Raw genomic sequence first — 24,831 nt, 5'->3', positions numbered from 1 at the left:
AGGGGGCACCCAGATTTGAACTAGGGACCTCTTGATCTGCAGTCAAATGCTCTACCACTGAGCTATACCCCCACATTAACTCAACTGCAAAGCATCAGTGGTGCTTTGTACAGGATCGTCCTTTGTAACACAATCAAAGCCAGTTATAATCATGTCACAGCTAAGAGTACCTCAATACAGACAAGAGCCAGACAGGGGGAAAACAGATTTTAACCCCAATCTCTTGTTGTGCATTAAAGTGCCCTACCGCACAGCAATGCCCCCAAAAAACATACTTCCTACTTCTGTCAGCCAAGAACAAGAAGCTGCGGATGCTGTGGGAACAGGCTCATCAACACTGCTCAGCCGAACAGGGGAACGAACGCGGTGTTTTTGATGACCGATGAATTTCGGGTTCTTCTAATGGCACACAGATGCTTGTGTCAGAATTGGCGCCAACAGCATGAATCCATGGACGCATCCTGCCTTGTGTCAACAGTCCAAGCCGGTGGAGGGGGTGTAACGGCGTGGGGAATGTTTTCTTGTTACACTGTGGGCATGTTAATTCCAGTCGACCATCACTTGAAAGCCACAGGCTATTTGAGGATTGTTGCAGACTATGTGCCACAATTCACCCCATCAACTACTGACTACTTCCTAACTATAATGCACCACGTCTCTAAGAACAGTCATCTCAAACTGAGGATTCTCAGTGCACCTGGTGGTTGGGAGGTCTGTATGTAAGTGTAGTTCTATGAACCCTGGATAAACACTAAGGTTCATTATGATACAAATTCTTTATCATGTCATTTTGTGACTTTGCTGGAATCTCAACATGCATGTTCAAGCACACAATGAGATATCCATGTGATTTTCACCATTCCTGCCGGTTAGCCAAAGATCACACCTTACATATGGCCAAATGTTTTTTGACACTTGACCATTACACCCATATATGAGACTTCATCAAAATGCCACAAAATTGAAAGAACACAATTTGTATAGGATGTCTTTGCATGATGTAGCATTACAATTTCCCTTGGCTGGAACTAAGGGACAGAGCACAAAAATGTTCCAGCATGACAATGCCCCGTTCATGGTCCATGAACACATGGTTTGCCAACGTTGTAGTGGAAGAACTTGAGTGACCTGAACACAGCCCTGACTTCAACCCCACTGAACATCTTAGGGATGAACTGCAATGCTAACTTTGCCCCAGGCCTTCTCACCTGACATCAGTGCCTGACCTCACTAATGCTCTTATGGCTGAATGGACACTAATCCTCACAGCCACACTTTAAAATCTAATCAAAAGTCTTCCCAAAAGATTGGAAGTTATTATAACAGCAAAGGGGGACTAAAGCTGAGATGGGATGATCAAAAATCGCATGGGTGTGATGGTCAGGTGTCCAAAAACCTTTGGTTATATAGTGTACATTCTTCACTCTAGGCAAGATTTATCATTACAAATTAGCTGTGATGTCCAATCTTATCTGCAAATTATCCATGTACATGCCCTTTCTATGCAATTTTATTTTGAGAATAGGGAAAATTCTCCAACAGGACTAACTGTTCAAATTTTATTGTACGTACACTATACTGGCCACATAGTGTATGTAACTAGTGTTCACTGGCTTGCCACCAATGTCAATTACACATAGCTTAATAGTAATCAGCTAACTAAGAAAAAAGTTGCAATTGTAAGAAGGGAAAATGGCTGTTTCTTTAATTAAGGTGTACATATTATTTTTCATGTACACTAACGTGGGGAATCGTTTTGGTTCTTATTTGTTCAGCATCTATTTGTGTTGACATTTTAGTGTTAAAAGTTTTAAACAAAAGCGACTGTTTGGCACACACACAAACAAAGAAACAGAGAGGGGGCACCCGGATTTGAACCGGGGACCTCTTGATCTGCAGTCAAATGCTCTACCACTGAGCTATACCCCCATCTATAGGCAATCGATCATTTTACATCATTTTTCTATAATTTTATTTTCTTCTCAGTGATAGTTTTCCAATGGTATGCGGTGCTTTGTGTTTATTATAGCGTCGTTCGAGTAGGTAAGTTTCTGAACGCTGTACGTTAGATTTGAGTTAGAACGTCAGATATTCTCTCACAAATTGTTTACGTACGTGTTCATAATCTTCTTCCGAATGTGGTATAAAAACATCCTGCTCGCTATCCAAGATGTAAAACCAAATCTAAAACAAGATTTAAGCAAATCAGTTCAGACATCATTCTGAAATCCTACATGGATTTACAGAAGGGGCTTATTCATACATGTGATTCGAGTCACCCAGCTGCTGAGTTTTCACAGTATAGTAAATATTTAAGAGTCAACTACCTGTACGTGATATTTTAAGGATCACAGCGCGCTCCCGCTTATGCGCGGGGACGCGGAGCGCAGGAAAGAGCACTGTCGTGCCCGCGCTTCCGCGCGCGTCTGCTCGTTCGGTGACAGACAGCGGTGCAAAACATCACAAGCCGCCGCCTGCACTGGATTTCTTGCTCAGATACCTGCCAGAATCTCTAGCATACAACAAGGAAACATTAACCTCTGGCTTCTGTTCTAATCATTTTCATCTCATTTATCGCTCTGAGATTGTCTGAAAATGAATCCGCTGTGTAGTAGATGTAACCGAGTCGTGTATCCCACGGAAAAAGTGAATTGTCTTGACAAGGTAAGCTAACCAAAATGCAGTTAGCTAAGTATAACGCTAACACTCGCTAGCATGAATACGACATATTTTATGCTTATCTTTATATGTTGATGAACAGCATTTCTACTTTTAGGGGGGGGTTGCATTTCGGTTGGAACGGAAGCGGAACCAGTTAGTTAGCTAGCTAAGGCTATATAGCTTGTTATGGTCACGCAGTGAATGCTAGCTGGCTACGTTAGTGGCACAAGTTTTTACCCCTCGAGCTCATTTGCCTTTACAAATGTACGTTTACCTTCCTTGAAACGTAATGCAAGTCATTTGAGTAAAAGCTGTGTTTGCTAAACAGAGGATGTTAGCGCGGGGGCGCGCCTCTCTCTCTCTCTCTCTCTCTCTATATATATATATATATATATATATATATGTGTGTGTGTGTGTGTGTGTGTGTGCGCGCGCGCGCGCTTGCTTGCGTGTGTGTGTGTGCGTGTGCACGGCCTCCTCCGTTGTGCTGAGCAGCAGAGAAGGGATCTGACGTGTCACACAGTCCCTGCAGTTCAATTCAACGCAAAACGGAAGTCCTCCAGATTAACCCTTCAAGAAATTCTAATCTTTCACATGATTGTATTGATTTCTACACCCCACAAAACACCTGGCCGATTTCTCTTCTGCATTTGGCTTTGGTATGCCTTTAGTACTCGCAATATACACGAACCAAATGACCATTACCACAGATCAATCATGTGTTCTTTTTTTATTTTTGATAACTTTGGTTATTTGTATATGCAAACCGATCAGTAGTTTTCAGGGACATTAAGAAAAGCCAGCTCAGTTGCAGACCATTGCAATAGTTTAGAGAGAGAATGAATGAATGAATGGCTTGGGTGTAATTGGCTATAGTGTAATTTGTGCACTATTTGTATTCAGTTTGCCAGACACTACTGTAACTTCAAATGGGATCGGGTTCTATGGTCCAATGAAACCAAAATAGAGCTTTTCAGCAATAAACACCAGAGATGGTTTTGGCACACACAGAGAGGTAGCCATATGGAAAAGTACCTCATGCCTATGGTTAAATATGGTGCTGGCTCTTTAATGTTTTGGGGCTGTTTTTCTGCCAGAGGACCAGCACATTTTGTTAGGATACATGGCATCATGGACTGTATCAAATATCAACAGATATTAAATGAAAACCTGAGTGCCTCTGCCAGAAAGCTTCAAATGGGCAGTGGTTGGCTCTTCCAGCAGAACAATGATCCCAAACATACATCAAAATCAACACAAAAATGGTTTATTGACCACAAAATCAAGGTCCTGCCATGGCCGTCCCAGTCCTCTGACTTGAAATCCATAGAAAACCTGTGGGGTGAACTGAAGAGGAGAGTCCACCAGTGTGGACATCGAAATGTGAAGGATCTGGAGAGATTCTGTATGGAGGAACGGTCTCCGATCCCTTGCCCTGTATTCTCCAACCTCATCAGGCATTATAGGAGAAGACTCAGAGCTGTTATCTTGGCAAAGGATGATAGCACAAAGAATTGACTGAAAGGGTGCCAATAATTGTTGCACACCTATATATATATATATATATATATATATATATATATATATATATATATATATATATAGATAGATACAGTATTATGCAAAAGTTTTAGGCACCTGCAAAGAAATGCTGTAGAGCAAAGATGCCTTCAAAATAATTAAATGAGAAGTTTCTACATTTAAAAAAAATATCTAATAAACAGTAGTAAATGAAACAAAGTCAATATTTGGTGTGACAAAAAAAAAAAATAGTAGTTTCCAGTACAATTAGTGCAGTTTTATAAGGAAATTAGCAGGTAAGTTTATTGAGCATCTTGCAGAACCAGCCACAGTTCTTCTGGAGACTTTGACTGCCGCACTTTCTTCTTAGTTTTGCAGCAAAACCCAGCAGCCATCACAACTGAAATAGTTCAACACAACGAATGCTTCAAGTGGTTTCCTCAAATTCAACTGAAAATGCAACTTGATGATTTCTCCAGTTTCAAAATTATTCAACCCCTTCATGGCAAGCATCTTTAGTACTTAGTAGCGCACCCTTTTGCTGTCATGACCTGCTGCAAAGGAGATGCATAGCCAGACACCAGCTTCTGGCAGCGTTCCTGAGGAATCTTAGCCCATTCCTCATGAGCAATGGCCTTCAGTTCAGTAATATTGTTGAGTTTGCGTGCTGCAACCACCTTCTTCAAATCCCACCAGAGATTTTCTATGGGGTTAAAGTCAGGTGACTGTGATGGCCCTGTAGAATCTTCCAGGACTTCTGCAACCAGGGCTTGGTGGAATTTTGTATGAATTGCTGCCTTTACATTTAAATGTATTCATTTAGCAGACGCTTTTATCCAAAGCGACTTAGAACTTAGAGTTTTTCATGGAGGTTAACAAAAATGACTGTGTTTAATATACAAAAAAAAATTAATGTATGACTATTGAAGGACTGTCAGATTGTGTACATACAGCAGACAGAAGGTATGATGTCTCGACCCAGTAGTATAACATTTCAGGAGCCTTTGTTCAGTAGGGGTTTGTGCACATTTATCTTCTAGGTGATTATTTCTAAAGTAGAAGTTTGTGTAGTTTTTTGTGTAGTTGTTGTCTTTTCAATTTCTTATGTTGAAAATGAATGAATTTTCTGCTGCAATTTTGTGTTTGTGTGTGTTTTTGTTCAGGTTTTTTTTTTTTTTTTTTTTAATTCACTTGAGGCCCCAGGTGATGTGTTTAATGGACTTTAAAAATCGATTGCTTTCTGAAAGAATGACTAATCATGACCACTGGGGCCCCCTAAGGAGAAAGTGGCGTTAAAAGAGCCAAAAAGCCTCCCACATATGATCACTCAGTGGTGATAGAAGAAAAAGTAAGACATTATTTAAGCATGAACAAGTATTACATTGCTTGGGAAACATGAGACAAATGCAAAGTTTTTTTTAAAAAATATGTCTTTTCATGTTTTTTTGCCTTTCCATCCTCACTATGCAAACACAGAAAACATGTTGCAGGGAAAGCATAGCGTTTTCAAAAGTACATATAATTTGCATGTAATTGTCATGTGATCTCATCAGTTCCAAAATCGTGAAACTTATTTTTCTGTGCTAGTTTATTTGCTGTGAATAGTATACAAGCCACACTGGCTACGTTTACATGCAACCAAATAATCCAATAGTAATCCGATTGAGGCATCAGTCGGACTGAAAACCCTTAATGTAAACACCTTTATCAATCGGATCGAGCTTGAGCCGAATGAAATTTCGATCGGATCTTAAGGGGTGGTTTATTCCTTTTCTAATCCGATCGAGGTTAGGGATGATCATGTAAACGCTTGAATCCTATTATTTTCTCAGTCAGATTAAAAAATACCTTGTGCAACGGTGCGTATGTTCACATTTTGCGTCTTAAATATGGCATCCAGTGGAAAGAACTGGTCGATGGAGGAGACAAAATATTTGTCGAACATACTAAAAGACAAAAGGATTGTCAAGAGACTCGATGGAAGAAAAGTTTGTAATAACGATCTCTTCAAAGAAATGTTTGAGGAAATGCAGTTTGGAGGATTCAGTCGGTCAGTAGAACAAATTAAAGTGAGTAAGATTTGGGGAAAAAACTGTTGCTGACACATGTTTATATGTCAACAAAGCAAGAAAATCCTATTAGGTCATTTGGTGTCACGTTCATGGCTTTCTTTCTCCGCTATTGTATGGTTGGCATGATGACAAACGCCATGCGCTTGTGCTGAAGTTTTGTTCAAATACACACAATGCACATATAAATGAATATTTGAATCGTATTGCAATGTTTAGGGTACATAACAGATCTGCCATCGTATTGAATTAATTCGGATTAACAAAAATGGGTGCATGTTAACATAGCCACTGTAGCATGAAAGAAATCATGTGTTATGTTCATGTTGCCAAAATGAATGAAAATGGTGTAAATGACTTAAAGGTCATTGGTCAGACACTCGGTGTTCATACCATTTTCACATTTCATTGTGGACTTTGGGAAAATCGACTAAAAACACTAGCGTGGCCAAAGCATTAAAACATTTCTATGGACTAGGCCACTGTGTCATAGTGCACTGTTTTTGTTCTGGCTGAAAAGACATAAACCATTCAATTTTCTTTGTGATCCACTAGTTGTGTGTTTCATCTCTTACACATATGGACATCTGAAAAGGACTATATGCAAGTCTGTTAGACACTGATTTAAACATCTCAAAAGACTTTTACATTATTCTGTAATGTCTAAAATGGGAGAAAGTGTTCAGGAAAGTTTGAATGGGAAAGGTGGCATTAGGCAGGTGACCACTGCAGTTGTCACTATACTAATGTTTTGCCTTTGAATACCACGTATAGGATCACAATTATTGATATCATAATGACAGTTTGATGAAAATCAGAATTTCGGCGAAGGAAACAGTGTATACACATACACAGACTGAAGTCATTGAACACCCAAACAAAGCATGTAGTGCTGATGAGGTGGGACTCAGGGGGCAAGTTGCTTGTGTCTGTACATAAATGCTATAAGGTCTCCCCAGCAAAAATGTTAGTTAAAGCAGTTTTAATTATATCCCCATACTGTACAATCCCAGACTGTACCATTATGAAGCTAAAAATAGTGTCCCAAAAGCTGTAAGTAAAGTGGCGGGGAGGAGAAGGGAAAATTTACTCTGAATGCAGCATGCACATGCACGTAACAGTATCCATTCATAAGGTTACAGCATTTTTCAGGTTAAACGTCTCTCTATGTTTTGAACACCAGTATACGATCACGTTTTTTCAAAATCAACCCAAATAAAAGTTAGACGATTGATTTGTGACTGCAATTATGAAACACCAAATACAGTATCACAAGCTTCCTGAGTCAGTACACAGGAAAATAAGTTTATCATAAATCAATTGTTGATAAAACATTTTCATAATTATGTAATATCATCTCAAATGGAACAAAAGCGTTTTTTTATGAAACGGATGTATAAGCCGTTTCCCAGACGATGGTACGTGACGTCGCTAGCTTTAGCAGCATACCCAGAGTCGACGTTACCTCTTATGTCCAACATGACCTCAGTCACCATCAGATGGGGGCGTAATCGTTAAGTAATAGCAGAAAAAAGTGTGCGACCTCCAAGTCCTCTAAGGCAGGGGGGGCATTTTATATTAAATGTTGTGTAAAAGATTGTAACTTTTAAACTTCACAAAGTGAACATAAGTAAAAAAAAATAATAATGAAATTAAAAATGTCTAAAATCAGTGAGTAACAGAAACCACAAGGTGATGTGAAGGTGATATTTATGTATATAAATTTGCACTTACACCTCTACTCTGCGCACTTTGCTTCTTCTGGAACTCAATTAATAGATCTTGTATAGTAGCACTACTTGTATTGTTCTCTGCTTGATATATCGCTTTGCTTGTATTTTCTCATTTGTAAGTCGCTTTGGATAAAAGCGTCTGCTAAATGAATAAATGTAATGTAAATATATATAATTGTACAAAAAGTTGTGTTAATGTACAGTTTTAGTCTGAAGTTTATATTTGTAACACTCAGTTTGTGGATTTTACTTTAAATAAACGAAAAATGGTATCAAAAGGTTTGGATTTTTTTTTTAGCCGATTAATCGGAAAAAAAATAATCAGCCGATTAATTGATTATGAAAATAATCATTAGCTGCAGCCCTATAATTATGAAAGCTCTACAGCACTTTATCTGCTTTATCATATAGGACAGATAGTGACCTTTTGCAAGTGACCTTTAACTGTGATTTCGTAAAAGGTCTTTCAGTCACTAGCTCAGTCTAAGGGATTCATTGACCTGTAGTTTATGTAATTGCATGTAATGTTATGGACATAGATGCCAGACAAGCTTCTCCTGAGCTGCCTACATAGGTTATGCATCATTCACATTTTACAGATATTATATCCATTTTAATAGACAATACGATTTGAACCCTTACTCCTGTTGGAGAATTTTCCCTATTCCCCAAATAAAATTGTATAGAAAGGGCATATATACGGATAATTCGCGGATAAGATTGGACATCGGAGCTAATTTTTTATTATAAATCTTGCCTAGAGTGAAGTATGTACACTATATAACCAAACGTTTGTGGACACCTGACAATCACACTCGCATGCTAGTTGAGTATCCCATTTCTAGATTTAGGGTCCCCCCCAAATTGCTGTTATAATAACCTCCATTCTTCTGAGGAGGCTTTCCACTCGATTTTGGAGTGTGGCTGTCAAGATTTGTCCATTCAATCACAAGAGCATTAGTGAGGCCAGGTGATGTCGGGCAAGGAGGCCTGGGGCACAGTCGGCATTCCAGTTCATCCCAGAGATGTTCAGTGGAGTTACAGTGTGATAGGACAGGATATATAAAAGGTATATCATGCCAGTACATCATGTTTTACACATTGAGTTTTTAAGGTACTACACATGAGAAATTTAGCGCTTTTTTTTAACAGTCATAGAAACTCCAGTAAAACAAAACAGAAGAAATGTATGCAAAACATCATATCCTATTAAAAATGTCAATACAAGTCACACCATACCAATTACTTCCAAACCAGATCGTTGTGTTCATTTGTTTGTTGTGTGAATTTGGTGCTTGTTTTATTGGACATTGGGAATGCAAGTAGTAGTACTTAATTACAGTTGTTTTTGCTCAGCACTTTGATGCCATTTTGACAGCTTTATCAAACTTAGGTTATTAAGATTGAAAGCATTAACACGGAAATATTTGTTCATGCTTAATACACTGTTTTTGTATTTTCCCTCTTGTATTTCTGTGGTTGTTTGTTTATTAGTCACAGATTAATTTCATATGGTGTAGCTGGTCTGCAGGTAGATTGTTAGCAAACATAAACAACATGATTCATGTTGTGTATAGCAAAAACATCTTTAAGTATTTTGATGTTTTTCCAATATGTACAAACGTTGTTCCAATATGTTCCCATATGTACGTACACACATGCACTCAGTACATACTTATCGAAAAACACAGTTATACGTCTCTGCATGGTAACCGTGCATATAGAGGCAATGAAGTGGACTGTACTTTGTTTGTTGTCTGTTATCGTTAAACCTTCCAAAGGTCAAAGTCCAGCAAACTTTTGACCGGCATACATTTCAGACAGCTTTTTCTCTTTTTGTAGCCTTTGCAGGCCAATATGTTAGATGTGTCCGTAATAAAGGGTCCAGCTACATTATTCTGTTCAGTAATACTTCCCCAAGAAGTGACAGAATTCAACACCCAATATGATTCAGGAATGGGATTTTTTTTTCCACCGTGTCTTCACTTAAACCATTTCATGAATTTTGTGGTCTTTCTTTATAGTTGCAAAAAACATCAATTATGCTAGCGCTTTTTTAGTCACTTAATAAATAAATAAATAGATAAATAAATAAAAGAATGGCCCTTGGTCTGTCCTTGCTTCTTTCTCTTGATAATTCATTTCCATGTCCTTTTCTGGCAATGAGTATTCTTAGTTATTAAGTTTTTTAATACAGGAACATATTCAGAGATAGTAGGTTAATGCTTGAATGCTATTTGCACCACATCGCAATTAATTATTTAAAGACACCTGGTCTGGTTGCAATTGGGCAAGTTTGCATTTTTTATTTTATTTGAACTTTTATTATGAAATAAAAAACTAACCTTTTTATATTTTCACCTTTGTTTGGGCAAAATCAATTATTTAAAGTAATCAATTATTTAAGTGTGTATTCAGTACTGAACTATGGGGTGTAACTTTGCACTCTCCTCATGTGCTGAACAACAGCTGCTGACTTGGAGAACTGCTGACCCATACAGCTATGGAATTTGGTCAATAAAATCCATCTTGCATTAAGAACTATACAGTGATCTAGCTAAATAAGCCGTTAAGCATCTTTTAATTGCTTACATATTTACTTTCTTTTTCTTTTAGTTCTGGCATAAAGGATGTTTCAGCTGTGAGGTATGCAAGATGACTCTAAACATGAAGAACTACAAAGGCTTTGATAAGAAACCATACTGCAATGCGTAAGTATCTACAAATTGTCTGACAAATGTGTGAGACAGTGACTGGTTCCCTGTTTATAGTGTCAACATTGATATATTGCAAAACGCACACACAAAGTGTCATTTAAAACACACCAACAGTCTTCGTGTCTCAGGAATTACCCCCATTTCTCTTCACGCTAGATATCAGACAGGTAAATCAGACACGTGCGTAATGAACAGAGCCATACTCTAGAATGCCTTTTTGTTTGTTTGTTTTTTTAACTCAAATCTGATATCATTTTAGTTTACATTTCATCTGTCAAACTCTTATGCACCACTTATATTCAGGCTGGCAGTAAGCGTTCCCAATTTACAAACTTGTTAGTTTAAATTACCAGATAAATTCCACCGCTCATTTTAGCCTAGTGAATTTATGAATATTTGTTATTTTGGTCATATTAAAAGATTGTTTGTTTTTTTTTTAGTTAAAATGCTCTTGAAATTAGTGTTTCAGATCTTGTGCATGTGACGGCACAGTAGCCGGAACTCGCGGTCACGCTTACTGAGTGGCAAAAAGACTGAGCGGCAGCATTAGTGTACAGCGTGAATTCCACGAAAACACAGAAAAAACGCATCTAAAATTGGGTAAAAGCTGTTGTGCGATCGACTGTACTGACAGATTCAACAAGAATTTGGAGCGGTCTTTTTACAGAGTGCCAAAAAACCATTCACTCCTTTTTTACTAAGTCGAGCAGTGTAAGTTTCAGTTCTTTTGGCATGTGGCATTCATGTCGTTCAATGATTTGCTAAATATTTCTTTTTAAACACTGCCTATTTTGAATAACGGGGGCTCATTCATTCTCTGTCTGTGTTTTACCTTCACAAATATATGACGTTAATAAATGGAAGCAGTGTTCGCTACAAACAAACTAGAATGTTTATTGGTGTAAAAATTGAAGTACGACCAAGCGTCAAGGCTTTTGTTTACCTTCAGGCTTTGCTTAGAGTATTTCCTTGCTGTGGAAAGCAGGTACATATAAATGTTGGGAAAACCAATTTCTGGCAACACGCCACTGTCCATTGACTACAGGTTTTTGGCCAAGTTGTAAGGGTCACTGTCGAGTCCAACTGCCTTTAATTTAAGCTGATACTCGTTGGTTATACTAGCGTTTTCGCAGCTTTCCCTATTAAAACCAGCCATTTTGCTGGATGTTTTGGCGCTCAGACCGGCCGAGGGGGTGTGTTCCGGCAGGAAAGTGACGTCAGTGCATACCCTCTATATCTAGAAAAAATACAAATAAAATAGTTTCGAAGATATTCTTGTTTTAATTTTATAGCTTTGTTCACATACTCATTTGCATATCTTATGTAAATCTGGAGTATTAAAAGCACCATTCAGAACCAAAACATCCCTGTCTGAACTGTAATGTTTAGCAGATTCATGCACAGCGATGTTAAACGTTCTGACGAGTTTCGTCTCTCTTTCATACTTTCTGCCATCTACATGATTGTTGTCATGATCTGCATCTCAAATCAAAAAACCCTGAAATAGTAAATATTTACTTTATCTAGAAAATCCAGAAGACTGGTACTCAAAACCGACCTTAAGATAGTTTTAAAGAGGTTTTTAAAATTCAAACACTAATAGGAACTGTAATTGGAAAACCAGTTAGTGTTAGTACTCGATAATGATATAGTACATAACTATGCAATTTGACACACAACATTGCTTTGTTTTGTCAGTTGCAGACACAGTGTCATATGCTGCTATACTGCCCTCACTACTTATGTTGATTAATGCACCACACTGAGATGATGCATTAATTTCTGAGGACATGCACAATTGTCGTGTCTGACCCCCAAGGATGGTACTTGGTCTATAGTATGAGTTTGTTAGCAGCAAACAGGGTTTGTTGGTGTGTTGTTTTTTTTTGGCTGTGTGGTTTCCTGCACACTCTTCCCTTTTCCATCTGTTACTTGGTGAGAAAAAATGGTTAATGTCTATTCATTTCAATGGCAGTAGAACTGAGACTAATCAAGAATGTGGTTCCGTCTTTATAAGTCAAAAGGGCTTCTCCATCATTAAAAGTAATCAGTTTGGTATTTTGGCATAATGGTATCATTTGAACAACGTTCAGATGCATTAGATGCTTCCTGGTGACAATCCTATGGGTCTCTGGCTCCATCAGCACTGCCACTGATTGATATCGGCTCAAACATGTACAGCATAACTACCAAAATTACAGCACCTCGTCATCTGGGATATGGATGTGGTCAGGCATGGGTGAAGGCAACTGCTCTCCATATTTAGCTAGTTTGCTAAGATGCTACATTTTAGATTTTTGGGGGTGTGGCATATTTTGAACACTATTGACTCTTGTGTAAATCAGTCAAGCAATTCAGCAAAATATGTTAACACACGGAGTCGGATTACAGTTCTCAAGCCATTTTCATGCGGTCTTTAAATAACCATATAGCACGCATCTATCTGGGTGCAAAGATCATGTGAAGGGACTGGCAAATATATGGTAATCATTAGCAAACTAAAATCAGGAATGCTTTCTAGTGACCAGTGTGTAGTGCTGGCCATTGTATATGGTGTTACACTTATTATAATTTTCCAAAATTGTCCAGGAATTACTCAATATCAAGTAGGCTAATCAGGCCCAGGTGGGTATTTACAATCCATTTATAAGTGTTCATGCCTTTTTGCGGGCACACGGTGGCTTAGTGGTTAGCACGTTCACCTCACACCGACTGTGTGTGCGCGTGGAGTTTGCAAGTTCTCCCCGTGCTGCGGGGGTTTCCTTCGGGTACTCCAGTTACCTCCCCTAGACCAAAGACATGCATTGTAGGCTAATTGGCATGTCCAAAATGTCAGTAGTGTGTGAATATGTATGTGATCATGCCCTGCGATGGATTGGCACCCTGTCCAGGGTGTAACGTGCCTTGTGCCCAATGCTCCCTGGGATAGGCTCCAGGTTCCCCACAACCCTGAAGGATAAGCGGCGTAGAAGATTGATTGATGGATGTATTCCATTTGCACTTGCTTTTATGCATGTTTGTGTTTTCTTGATCTATGCCTTACTAATTAAATTTCCATAAGTGCACCTAAGTATAAATGCATTCTTTTTTTACCAATCCTAACCCACTTAGTAGAAATTTAGGTAGTTTGAAAAGATTAAGGCTGATTTCAGTTGTTCCCTGGAATGTTTAATGCGGATTTGAAGTGCAGTAACTTTGCACTGATGATTTATTCTGAGGTGTCTGTTACAGACACTACCCGAAAACATCATTCACGAGTGTTGCTGACACTCCAGAAAACCTACGCCTGAAACAGCAGAGCAAGATGCAGAGCCAGGTAACACACTCACACTCACACTCACTCTCTCTCTCTCTCTCTCTCTCTCTCTCTCTCTCTCTCTCTCTCTCTCTCTCTCTCTCTCTCTCACTCTCTTAAACACATACTCTTTCTCTCTATTATTTCAGTGATGCATATAGATTCAGTCACATAGATTTGAACTTCAGCCAGAATCAGACTGTAAAAAAGATGTTTCAAATCCAATCATTCCTTTTCAGTTCTTTCTCTTTGCTGTTTGTGCTCAGCCTTGTGAATGCTGAATCAGGGTTTCACTCTCGCTGTCTGCCTGCTCCTCTCTGTCAGACTCAAACACTCGCGGATAGATACAAACTGTAATTTTACTGTATTAGGTCAGTGTGTTTACTATATTTGGAGTGTTTGTGTAATGACATAGCTGAAGTAATGCCTTAACCTTAGTATCCAGGAGGACAACCTTTGTCATATTTTGTTCCACATGCAAGGTGTAACAAAGCCCAAGGTCAAGTTTGTCATGTTTTCTTATTTTTAAGGGGACATTTGGCAGGCACACAACTTCACTAGTTCAATGATTACACAAATTTCAAACCACTTAATCCATATTTTGGGTAGTTGAGTAAGGGTTATGAATAGGGGAAAAAGATAGTACCTCATATTACCTTGAACCCTCATATTCCTGTGATTTCCCCCTGTCTGCATAACCACTTCCAGGTCCTGTATAGCTATATTTACTCTCTCCCTAACTCTGTGAAGTCTCATTGATGTCTGCTTGTTATTTGTTGCAGTGATTCACATGGGTATTTATTCTGTTTAACATTCATTTCTGTCCATCAGGAATTTATTAACGTGCTTTATTCTTTCTACACTATTAGTCTGTTAGTGTAATAACCATAGTCCTTGCACCACCAAAATTAGTTTGGGTAAATGTAGACCATGTTAAATGATTCATTTCTCCTCCTTTGTTTAGCCTAGTCTGTGTCATAAATGCCAGGGCCTATTTTTGATTTCAAACCCTTTAATTAGGCAGACTTAAAATGAGAAGGAACGTTGCCTGGAACGATCACTGCTCAAAATGTGTGATCACTAGCTGGAATTTAAGTGTGTGATTCTTTTAGTCAGTGCTTGTTACTGAAATATGTGCAGTGTTTCCTACTGATATGACATATACTCGGATGGGGGATCTATGTGGGTAGGGTGAGGGTGTCATGTCCTAGTGTTCTCTCTCTCTCTCTCTCTCTCTCTCTCTCTATCTATCTATCTATCTATATATATATATATATATATATATATATATATATATATATATATATATATATATATATATATATATATATATATATATATATATATATATATAAATTATTGTTATTTATTTATTTTTATTTTTTACACATATTATGGGTGTGACATATTTGACCACTAGCCTTCACAATTCTTAGAAATAACAAAGAATGTTTGTTTGAAATAACAAAAAGTTCAAGTCAAACTCTCTCTCGATTGTAACAGGGTTAGCCACCTCACGTCTTAAAATGTGTAGCATTATTTCCTCTTCATTTGCATGATCGATTTAACACAAAATGTTATAATTTCGCATAAAATTGCAGTACAATTCCAGAGATGTGTATAATTTATGCAAAAGGGCATTGAAGCTGTTCTGGTGTGCCAGCACCTTACTAAAACGTGGTGGTGTTTTTTCCTTTAATTTGTCACCTGTTTGTATTTTCTGCATTTAGCTTTTTTCGTGAACAGATTCTGTGGTTAATCGTGGTGTTTCAGCTTCAGTTAAATAAATAAGCTGTCAATGTGATTGTATTTTAGAAACTTTATTTAACTAAACCAAAACCTATTAAACAAAACCTAACTTTTGGCTTTCTTGGATTTTTAGGAAAAGATTTTTTTTTTTTAAATATAAACACACAAACACACCGTCTGTTTCTTATTGTAATGCTTTTTATTTGTGTACATTGTAGGTGCTCTACAAGGAGGAGTTTGAGAAGAGCAAAGGAAAAGGCTTCAGTGTTGTAGCTGACACACCAGAGATGCAGAGAATTAAGAAAACACAAGACCAGATCAGCAACGTAGGTCAAAGGCTACACATAGTCTCCTCCAGTGTGAGGTTTAAGTTTAACTAAACTCGCAAAGCAGTGAATTCATCATTTAACCTTTCTTTGTTAGAAGTTTAGCTAAAATGGTGTCTAGCAGAAAGGGTAAAAAATATTTGCGCATTTTGTTACTTCCTACTTTCTTGAGGGAAAACAACTAGGGAGTATAAAACTACTTTTAAACCACAGTTTGAAGCAATGTATTCAACATCTTATAGGTGCTTTCTGCAGTACTTAGCTTTGTCATTTGAGAATGCAAAAAGGGCAGCTGAAACAGGGATATGAGACACCTTATTGAACAATATAGGAGCAGCAAATGTCTCATGTTCTCTAGAACAGATACTTTATCCAACATTAGTGTGCAAATTGCAGATTATGACAAGCTATTTTAGAGTATGCTTGTAATGGTTCTTTAACATTTGTTCAATATATTAAGCTTGTTCCAGCAAATGAAAAATCTGAAATTCGTACTGAAGGCTAATCATAGCTTCTTTCTGTGAACTGGTAATTAAATGGGTGAGTATTAACGCAGCATTACTTTGAAAGTATAATTCATGAACTATAGTTCATACCCAAATAGACTTAAATATAGGCATTGGTGTCCCTTTTTCAGGATTATGGTGACATGTATAAATCTTTTAACAGCATCTCTGTCTTAGTAAAATAGTAAAATACTAAGTATATACTGCGGTTAGACAGTGTACATCACTTATTCCGGTGCTCTTCATATGCATGCATGTGTATGTTTATTGTAGATTAAATATCATGAGGATTTTGAGAAGAGTAAAATGGGAGGAGAAGTTCACCATCCACCTCCGCAACAGAACACAACCCCAGGTATACACACCCCTTCATCCTTACCAACCACAGCCACCACTAATTGGAATGTTTGTGCTTTTTAGTTGCTGATTAACGTGGTGTTCATTTCTAGGACACTACAAACTGTTATGCACTCTCTCTCTCTCTCTCTCTCTCTCTCTCTCTCTCTCTCTCTCTCTCTCTCTCACACTCTCTCTCTCTCTCTCTCTCTCTCTCTCTCTCTCTCTCTCTCTCTCTCTCTCTCTCTCTCTGATTTTTTATTTTTTATTTTTCCAGCATATCAACCCCCAGCTGCATCGCAGAACTACCACTATGAGCCAGAACCGGTGCGCCAAGCTGCTGCAGCTCCTCCGCCCAGCTCTGGGGTAATGTATTACACACAAACACTGTTTTTCCCCCCTCACAAAAGGTCTTTGGAACGCTTCCAATATATCTAATGATCAGAAACCATAGTTTACTTCTGTAAATGATTCAGCATGAATACTGGTGGTTGTCTATTCTTCTCAGGGCCAAAAAAGTTTCCCCATCCTGTGTTAGGATCACAACTCTTGCAATGCACCATTGAGGCAGCGTTTTCCACCAATTCTGCCATTTGACTTTCCATAGTGTCTGGCTCTAATTTGCTTCATCATCTTCGTATTTCGTTCAGGTTTTTTTTAAGGGTCTTTGAGTAGAAACCCAAAAATAAAATCCAATTCAAAATAATAAAATCACTGATTGCTTTCATATTATTCAGTCAAGCAATCATGTGCCAGCAGTGCAGTGTGTAAAATCATGCAGATACAGGTCGATAGCTTCAGTTAATGTTCAAATCAAACATCAGAATAGGGAGGAATGTGACCACCTTGTGACCTTCATGCACAACAGTCTCTATAGTTCATATAGAACTGTCCAAAAAACATCCAGACATCTAGTGTGCAGCAGTTCTGTGGGTGTAATCATTAATGAGATAGGTCAGAGAAGAATTGCAGAGTGGTTTGAGCTAACAGGAAGTCTCTGGTAACTCAGTTAACCTCTTTACACCCACGTTGACCACTTTCGGTGAACCTATACTGTAGCCTCAGATTCCTGTTCTTGACTGTCAGGAGTGAAACCTGATGTGGTTCCACTCGGTCACCACAGTTGTAAAGAGTGGCAATTTGGCTTCCTGTGTGTTTATTCTCCTGTGACCTCTCACATCAACATTTCCACCCCCCAGAACTGCCACTCAGGTTGTGGGTGCAGGTTTTCATTCTAACCAAGCAGAAGCCACACTTGTGTCTATTGAAAGCTAAGATCAACTGATTAAACGGACGGAATCAGGTTTGCCTCCTGCTTGATTGGAATGAAAACCTGCACCCACACTGGCCCTTTGCAGACAAGATTGGACACCCCTGCTCTAGAGACAGTTGACTCAATGCTCTAATATTTCATCTAGCCCCAGCAGTGATGCCATGCTTAAAGTCCCTGAGATAACATTTTTTTCCCCCTCTTCTAATGTTTGATGTAAATATTAACTGAAGCTCCTGACCTATATCTGGATGACTTGCATTACCTAGGTTAATTACATGAACGAACAGGTGTATAGGTGTTCCTAATAAAGTGGTTTGTGAGTGTGTATTGAGGATATTCCTGTATGTTGTATTATGTTGCTTTTGTATTCTTGCTGTGTCTGTATGGGTTTCCTCCCATGAACAATATAATGTACTACTATTGGACTATTCCTGTTTCTCTGCTTCTCTCATTATTTTGCCTGACATATATATCTGCATTTGCCTGTTTTCAGAAACGTTACCGGGCCGTGTATGACTATGCCGCGGCCGATGAGGATGAAGTGTCGTTCCTCGACGGAGATGTGATTGTGGATGTGCAGTCTATCGATGAAGGATGGATGTACGGAAGAGTGGAGCGTACTGGTCAGCAGGGCATGCTGCCTGCTAACTATGTGGAGGCCATATGAGAAAGTAAACAAGAAAGGGATAGAAGGAGATGGAGAGAAAGGGAACAAGAGAGATGGAGAGAAATGGATAACAGGAGGCCCAGTGCCATTCCATATTTTAAGAGCTATTTTCTTTTTCCTTGTTTGTGCTTTCTTATTAATGCGCCTACGCCGATAACTCATGCAAAACACATGCATACAAAAATGCACTCACACACTTATATAGTGTAGACATACATACACATTGTGTATACCCATGTCTTGCTCTACCTGCTCTGTTTCTCTCTGCTCTCTCTTCGTTCTTGCTGTCTTACTGTCTACCTTGTCTTTTATTTCAGTCTTGGAGAGGTGCTGTCACAAGTGGCACTTAACTTGTCTTAATGACACACATACACACCCAAACAGACCTCTGAATTTTTTTTCAAGGCTGCTTTATAGCACTTCGTGAACAGACAGCCCTAGCCATGTCAATCATTCCACACTTGCCATGACAATGAGAACCTTTATCTTTTCCTGACCTTTTTGCAGCCTGTCGCTAGTTGTAGCTATCATTCTAGCCCACGTGGCATCTCAGTGGTTGTGCAGTAGTAATGATGCTTGAACATGAGACTTCTGATCATTCCATTTGTTCCACTGAGTCTTAAAGCGTATCCACCAGACCTCATGGGTATTGTAGTGAAACTGGAATACATGTGTATATAAAAAGATCTTCTTACTGTGGAATCAGTTTGTGTATGGGTGTAGTGTGACTGGTGACCCTGCTCACAAGGTAGTGTTTTCATCATCACTTTCACGTGTAACACTTCATCTCTGTGCTTTCATATAAAACATATATGTTCTAGTCTCTTTTTTTTTTGCTGCACACACGTACTATGTAAAGGTAAAACGGTGTTCTCTACTGTTCATAAAAGCAAAGAGTAGACCCATAGCACTCACCATTTACCTGAGAGCAGAACTGGAGAATCAGTGAGAGGGAAGGAGGAAGCACAATTCTGTGGACCATTTTAGTGGGTTTTTTTTTTTGTCTTGACACCGATTAAGCCTAGTCCTGGACTAAATATCACTGTTAACTTCTTTGTGGAAAAATGCTTTAGAGTCATAGACTAAGCTAAATCTGTGCCTAAGAACTATATATGTTTTAACTCTTTCTTTTAGTTTTGTTCAGGAACATTCAATGTGCATTGTATGATAACGTATCTCAGCATGTATCTCTGCACTATTCTTTATGAAGTTAATGTTTTTTTTTCTCCTTTCATCCTTTGCTTATTCTCATTACCTTGTACGTATTGTATGAGCCAGATTTGTAATGTCAGTTAATCAATATCAGTGGAATAAAACAGATCTATTTGTATATCAAGACAGGCCAGTTTGTCAATAGAGACAATATTCTGAGCTTCTGAACCTAACATATCATTCTGCACCCTATTTAGAAATAAGAACAAACCTTATTTTGCTGCTTATAGTGTGCACACTACACTGAATGTCACATAAGATATCCAACATATATGTTCAAAACAAAAAAAAATTATCTAGCATGATCTTTTTTCGCTTACATAAGTTTTTTTTTTTTATTATTATTATTTCTTCTTCACATGGTCAGATGTCAATGTTGATCTTTGCTTGTAAAGATAAAGCAGCTTGTCTCATTACCTTAAATAAGGACAGTTCAAAGTGTTAACTTTTCTGTATGTGTTCTCTTGCTTCTCAGATCTAGTCTTCCTTAATTATCTAATGTAGAACAGCCAGCCTATACCTAAATGAAAACCATTCTCAATGTTACATGTTTTTCCCCTTGTTCCAGTCTCCGGTTTCGGTTCTAATGTTTCGTATTACGTACATGTTCATCTCAAGCTTGTTTCTTCAGTTTATGCCCTGTACTTATGCATGCCTGTTTTCCACCTTCAGAACACACTGATTGGTTCAGTTGAATAAATGGCTGTTGAAAGAGCGCTCAGTCAGGGTAATGTAAAATAAGTCTATAGAGCCACATAAGATTGCTAGGTGCTCAATTTGTTGTTGTTTTTTTGTTTTTGTTTTTTTTTGTGTTTTTTTTTTTTTTTTTTTTGGGGGGGGGGGGGGGGGGGGTTGTGACGGTACAGTCGTTCTATGATGCACACACGTGTGTACAGTGTTTTTCCATGTGTGTTTATTATGCAATAATTCCTTAAGAGGAACTTGAGGATCAGCTTTGCACAGCAAGACAACAGTATGTGGACACTGAAGTACTCAGCATCCCATTCCAAACCCATGGGCATTAATATTGATTTGTTCCTCCTTTGCTGCTATAACTGCCTCCACTCCTCTTGGAAGTCTTTCAACTAGATTTTGGAACTGTGAGGATTTGTGCTCATTCAGCTGCAGGAGCACATGAGGTTGGACACTACCTCCAAGTGAGAAGGCCAAATGTGCAGTTGTCGTTCCAATTCATCCCAAACATGTTCATTGCAGTGGAGATCAGGGCTCTGTGCAGGCCACTAGAATTCTTCCACCCCAACCTTGGCAAACCATTTTCATGATTCTCACTTTCTGCACAGGGGTATTGTCATGGTGGAACATGTTTAGGCCTGGCCCTTAGTTCTCGTGAAGGGAAATCTTAATGCTACAGCATACAAAGATATCCTATACAAATTGTGTGCTTCCAACTTTTTGACAACAGTTTGGGGAAGACCAACACATGGCTGTGATGGTCAGATGTCCACATGATCTTGGGCATATAGTGTATTTCGTACCTAGATTCATTTCTGCCCTTTTAATTCAACATTAAATTTATACTAAAACCATTAGTTAAATTAGCTCGTTCGAAAGACTTTCTATTGACATTGTCACAAAGCAGCTTTACAGAAATATCTAAATTTTCAGTCTAAAATTTAAATTGATAAATTTGTCCCTAATGAGCAAGGCAGAGGTGACGGTTGCAAGAAAAAACTCCCTGAGATGATATGAGGAAGAAACCTTCAGAGGAACCAGACTCAAAAGGGAACATATCCGCATCTGGGTAACAATGGGTAGTGTAATTTTAAATAAATCCTTTCTATAACTGTGTGCTACATGATAAAACGAGTGCAGCTGTGTAATCAGGAGATTCACCACAGTCTCAACATGAAGTCTATTCTGCTGAATGCATGCACTGTCCACTGATGGAGACCTGGGTGCAAAAAGACACGGCACCAAAACTGCCCGCATCAGTTGCAGTCCAATACCATTTCAACGGCTCCCAAGTGGCCGTAGGCTGTCCACATGGAGCCATCCTCAGCAACAGTGACTGGCTTCCAAGCGACGAGAACTCTAGAAGCAGGGCACCAGGCCGGCCTGAAGAGCACAACATTACAGGCCCACTGCTATCCCCGGATATCTAGGAATCAAGGCGTGTAGAGTGTTGGTATCATCCAAAGTCTTCGCAGGCATTGGCGTCATCTGGAGTCTTCGTAGAGGCTGGTTCTGAGCTGGAGCTGGCACATTCACTGATTACCTCGGGATGTAGGAACAGGAAACAAATGGAGAAGGATTAGTGTGGCTGCTGTTCATTGAATTTCAGGCAGAGACCATGCACAATTGTTATCGTTTTATCAGAGATTTCTGCATAACAAGGTTATGTGAATGCTAGGTTAAAAATATGTGTTTTTAATCCAGATTTAAGTTGAGAGAGCGTGTTTGAACCTCGAACATTTTCAGGAAGGTGATTCCAGAGTTTAGGAGTGAACTGTGAAAAAGCTCTACCTCCTTTGGGAGAATTTATATCCTCTGTATTATCAAAAGTCCAGAGTTTTGCGACCTTTGAGAGCGTGAAGGATTGTAACGTGATAGAAGATTGGTTAAATATAAAGGAGCTTGGCTTGTTTAGGGCTTTATAGGTGAGTAACGGTGTTTTATAATTGATACCGAACTTAACAGGTAACCAGTGTAGAGATGATAAAATTGGGGTAATGTGTTCATATTTTGTGATCTGTTAAGAACACTAGCAGCTGCATTTTGTACTAACTGTAGCTTATGTATTGTACATATAGTGTACTACTTTAATTGCAGCTCAGATGATTGAACTTCGAAACACTGATCGAACACTAACAACAGAAGATTTAATCTGTTCATAATTCATAATTCTGGGTCTCTATATGGGTCCTTAATTGAGATTGTGGACATGGATAGCATAACCCTGTTCTAGAAAAGTCCAAGATACTAATATTTTAAGTTAAGATATATGTATCTGACCAACTCTTTTCATATGTTTCCAATACCAACATTGGAAAAACCATAGAGTTACCTTAGAATAGTCATTATTTTAGTGCTAATGTTTATATATATATATATATATATATATATATATATATATATATATATATATATATATATATATATATATATATATATATATATATATATAGTTACATTTAATAGTTACATTTAATAGTTACATTTAATAGTTGGATAACCAAAACTTGAAAACTTGTTTCCATGTCAAACCCTTAAGAGAAGTATTAGGTGGTTAAAGTGGAAGTCTACTATTAGGTAAAGCTTATGAGAAACAAATAATATATAAGTGTGAAGTGCAGGTTGCATTCCAAAAAAACTTGATCATAAGATGACATGAGCATGCAGCCATGGAACACCAACCATGACACTGAATTGTGGCTGTGCCTCTGTCGTATATAAAGTTTATGGCTCAAGATCCCTTTTCAATTTTTTTTTATTTTAACACACACATCCTAGGCCTTCTTTTTTATTTTTGTGTCCGTTCAGGTGACATGGTGTGTCAATTTGTAAGTATGCTTTTTACTACCACACTGGGCTCCTCTGTTCCAGCTCAAGCATTTAACCCCATGTTTAACTGCTTTTCTGGACCGCTAAAAGAATCTTTCAATATCTTGTGTGTGGTCATTGTGTTTGTGTATGCAACAGATACTGATCACAAATCTATTTGAAAGATAGATGGCTTGCCCTCTGGAGTTTAGCAGACTGTGTTGTTATCTGCCATTTCATTTAGCGCAGTCAGGCTTTCCACTCTTAAATTACCCGTGTGCAGAAAGGTTAATAGGAGTGCATGTAATGCATCACAAATGCAGTCTGTCTATTCACCAACATTTTTTTTTAAACTTTCATCTTCATATCTATATTTTTATTCAGTAATATTTTAAATTGGGTTGCACGTTGGCTTAGTGGTTAGCACATTCACCTCGCACTGCCAAGGTTGTGGGTTTGATTACCTCTGCTGCCCTGTGTGTGCTTCCAATGCTGTGGGGGTTTCCTCCAGGTACTCCAGTTTCCTCCCCCAGTCAAAAGACATGCATGGTAGGCTGACTGACATGTCCAAAGTGTCTGTACTGTGTGAATGTGTATGTGATTGTGCCCTGTGATGGATTGGCACCCTGTCCAGGGTGTACCCCACCTTGTGCCCCTGCCTCCTGGGATTGGCTCCAAGTTCCATGTGATGCATGTGGGGTGCACATTGGCTTAGTGGTTAGCACGTTTACCTCACATTGCCAGGGTTGTGGGTTTGATTACCTCCGCTGCCCTGTGTGTGCTCCCCGTGCTGTGAGGGCTTCCTCCGGGTACTACAGTTTCCTCCCTCAGTCCAAAGACATGCATGGTAGGCTGACTGACATGTCCAAAGTGTCCATAGTCTGTGAATGTGTATGTGATTGTGCCCTGTGATGGATTAGCACTCTGTCTAGTGTGTACCCCACCTTGTGCCCCATGCCTCCTGGGATACGCTCCAGGATCCCTGTGACCCTGAAGGATAAGAGGTATAGAAAGGTGGATGGATTTTACATTGATTTTCTTTTCCAAATGTGCTATATTGTACTCCAGTATATATACACATTGACTTTTAAACAGGTCAAGATCTGGTATTTGTAGACAGGGGCAAAGCCAGACAATTTACACTGTGGTGGAGATTGTAGACACAACTACTTTATTGGGTGTGTAGTATAAAATACTAATACACATCTATAGAAGATGACATAATATGGCTTCCCTTATCTGCTTATGGCCGGTGTAGAATCCCC

At 38.7% G+C, this 24,831-nt stretch overlaps 1 protein-coding gene and 2 non-coding genes across 3 annotated transcripts; 1 reads left to right on the top strand and 2 right to left on the bottom strand.

The window, feature by feature from the left end:
• Positions 1–72, bottom strand: trnac-gca (transfer RNA cysteine (anticodon GCA)). Its single transcript has one exon. It is a non-coding gene; the product is annotated as a tRNA-Cys (tRNA).
• A 1,785-nt stretch (positions 73–1,857) lies between these two features.
• trnac-gca (transfer RNA cysteine (anticodon GCA)) lies at positions 1,858–1,929 on the bottom strand. The gene has a single exon. It is a non-coding gene; the product is annotated as a tRNA-Cys (tRNA).
• Positions 1,930–2,402: 473 nt separating this feature from the next.
• On the top strand, positions 2,403–20,189 carry lasp1 (LIM and SH3 protein 1). The gene is made up of 7 exons (XM_017457345.3): positions 2,403–2,664; positions 10,601–10,695; positions 13,933–14,017; positions 15,964–16,071; positions 16,851–16,932; positions 17,191–17,279; positions 18,680–20,189. The coding sequence occupies exons 1-7, from the start codon at positions 2,596–2,598 to the stop codon at positions 18,851–18,853; spliced, it is 702 nt and encodes a 233-aa protein (XP_017312834.1). The 5' UTR covers positions 2,403–2,595; the 3' UTR covers positions 18,854–20,189.
• Positions 20,190–24,831: the final 4,642 nt, after the last annotated feature.

Source organism: Ictalurus punctatus, chromosome 2 (assembly GCF_001660625.3).
Source record: "Ictalurus punctatus breed USDA103 chromosome 2, Coco_2.0, whole genome shotgun sequence".
Lineage (NCBI taxonomy): Eukaryota > Metazoa > Chordata > Actinopteri > Siluriformes > Ictaluridae > Ictalurus > Ictalurus punctatus.
The sequence above is the reverse complement of the archived record's forward strand: the minus strand, read 5'-3'. Positions and strand labels throughout refer to the sequence as shown.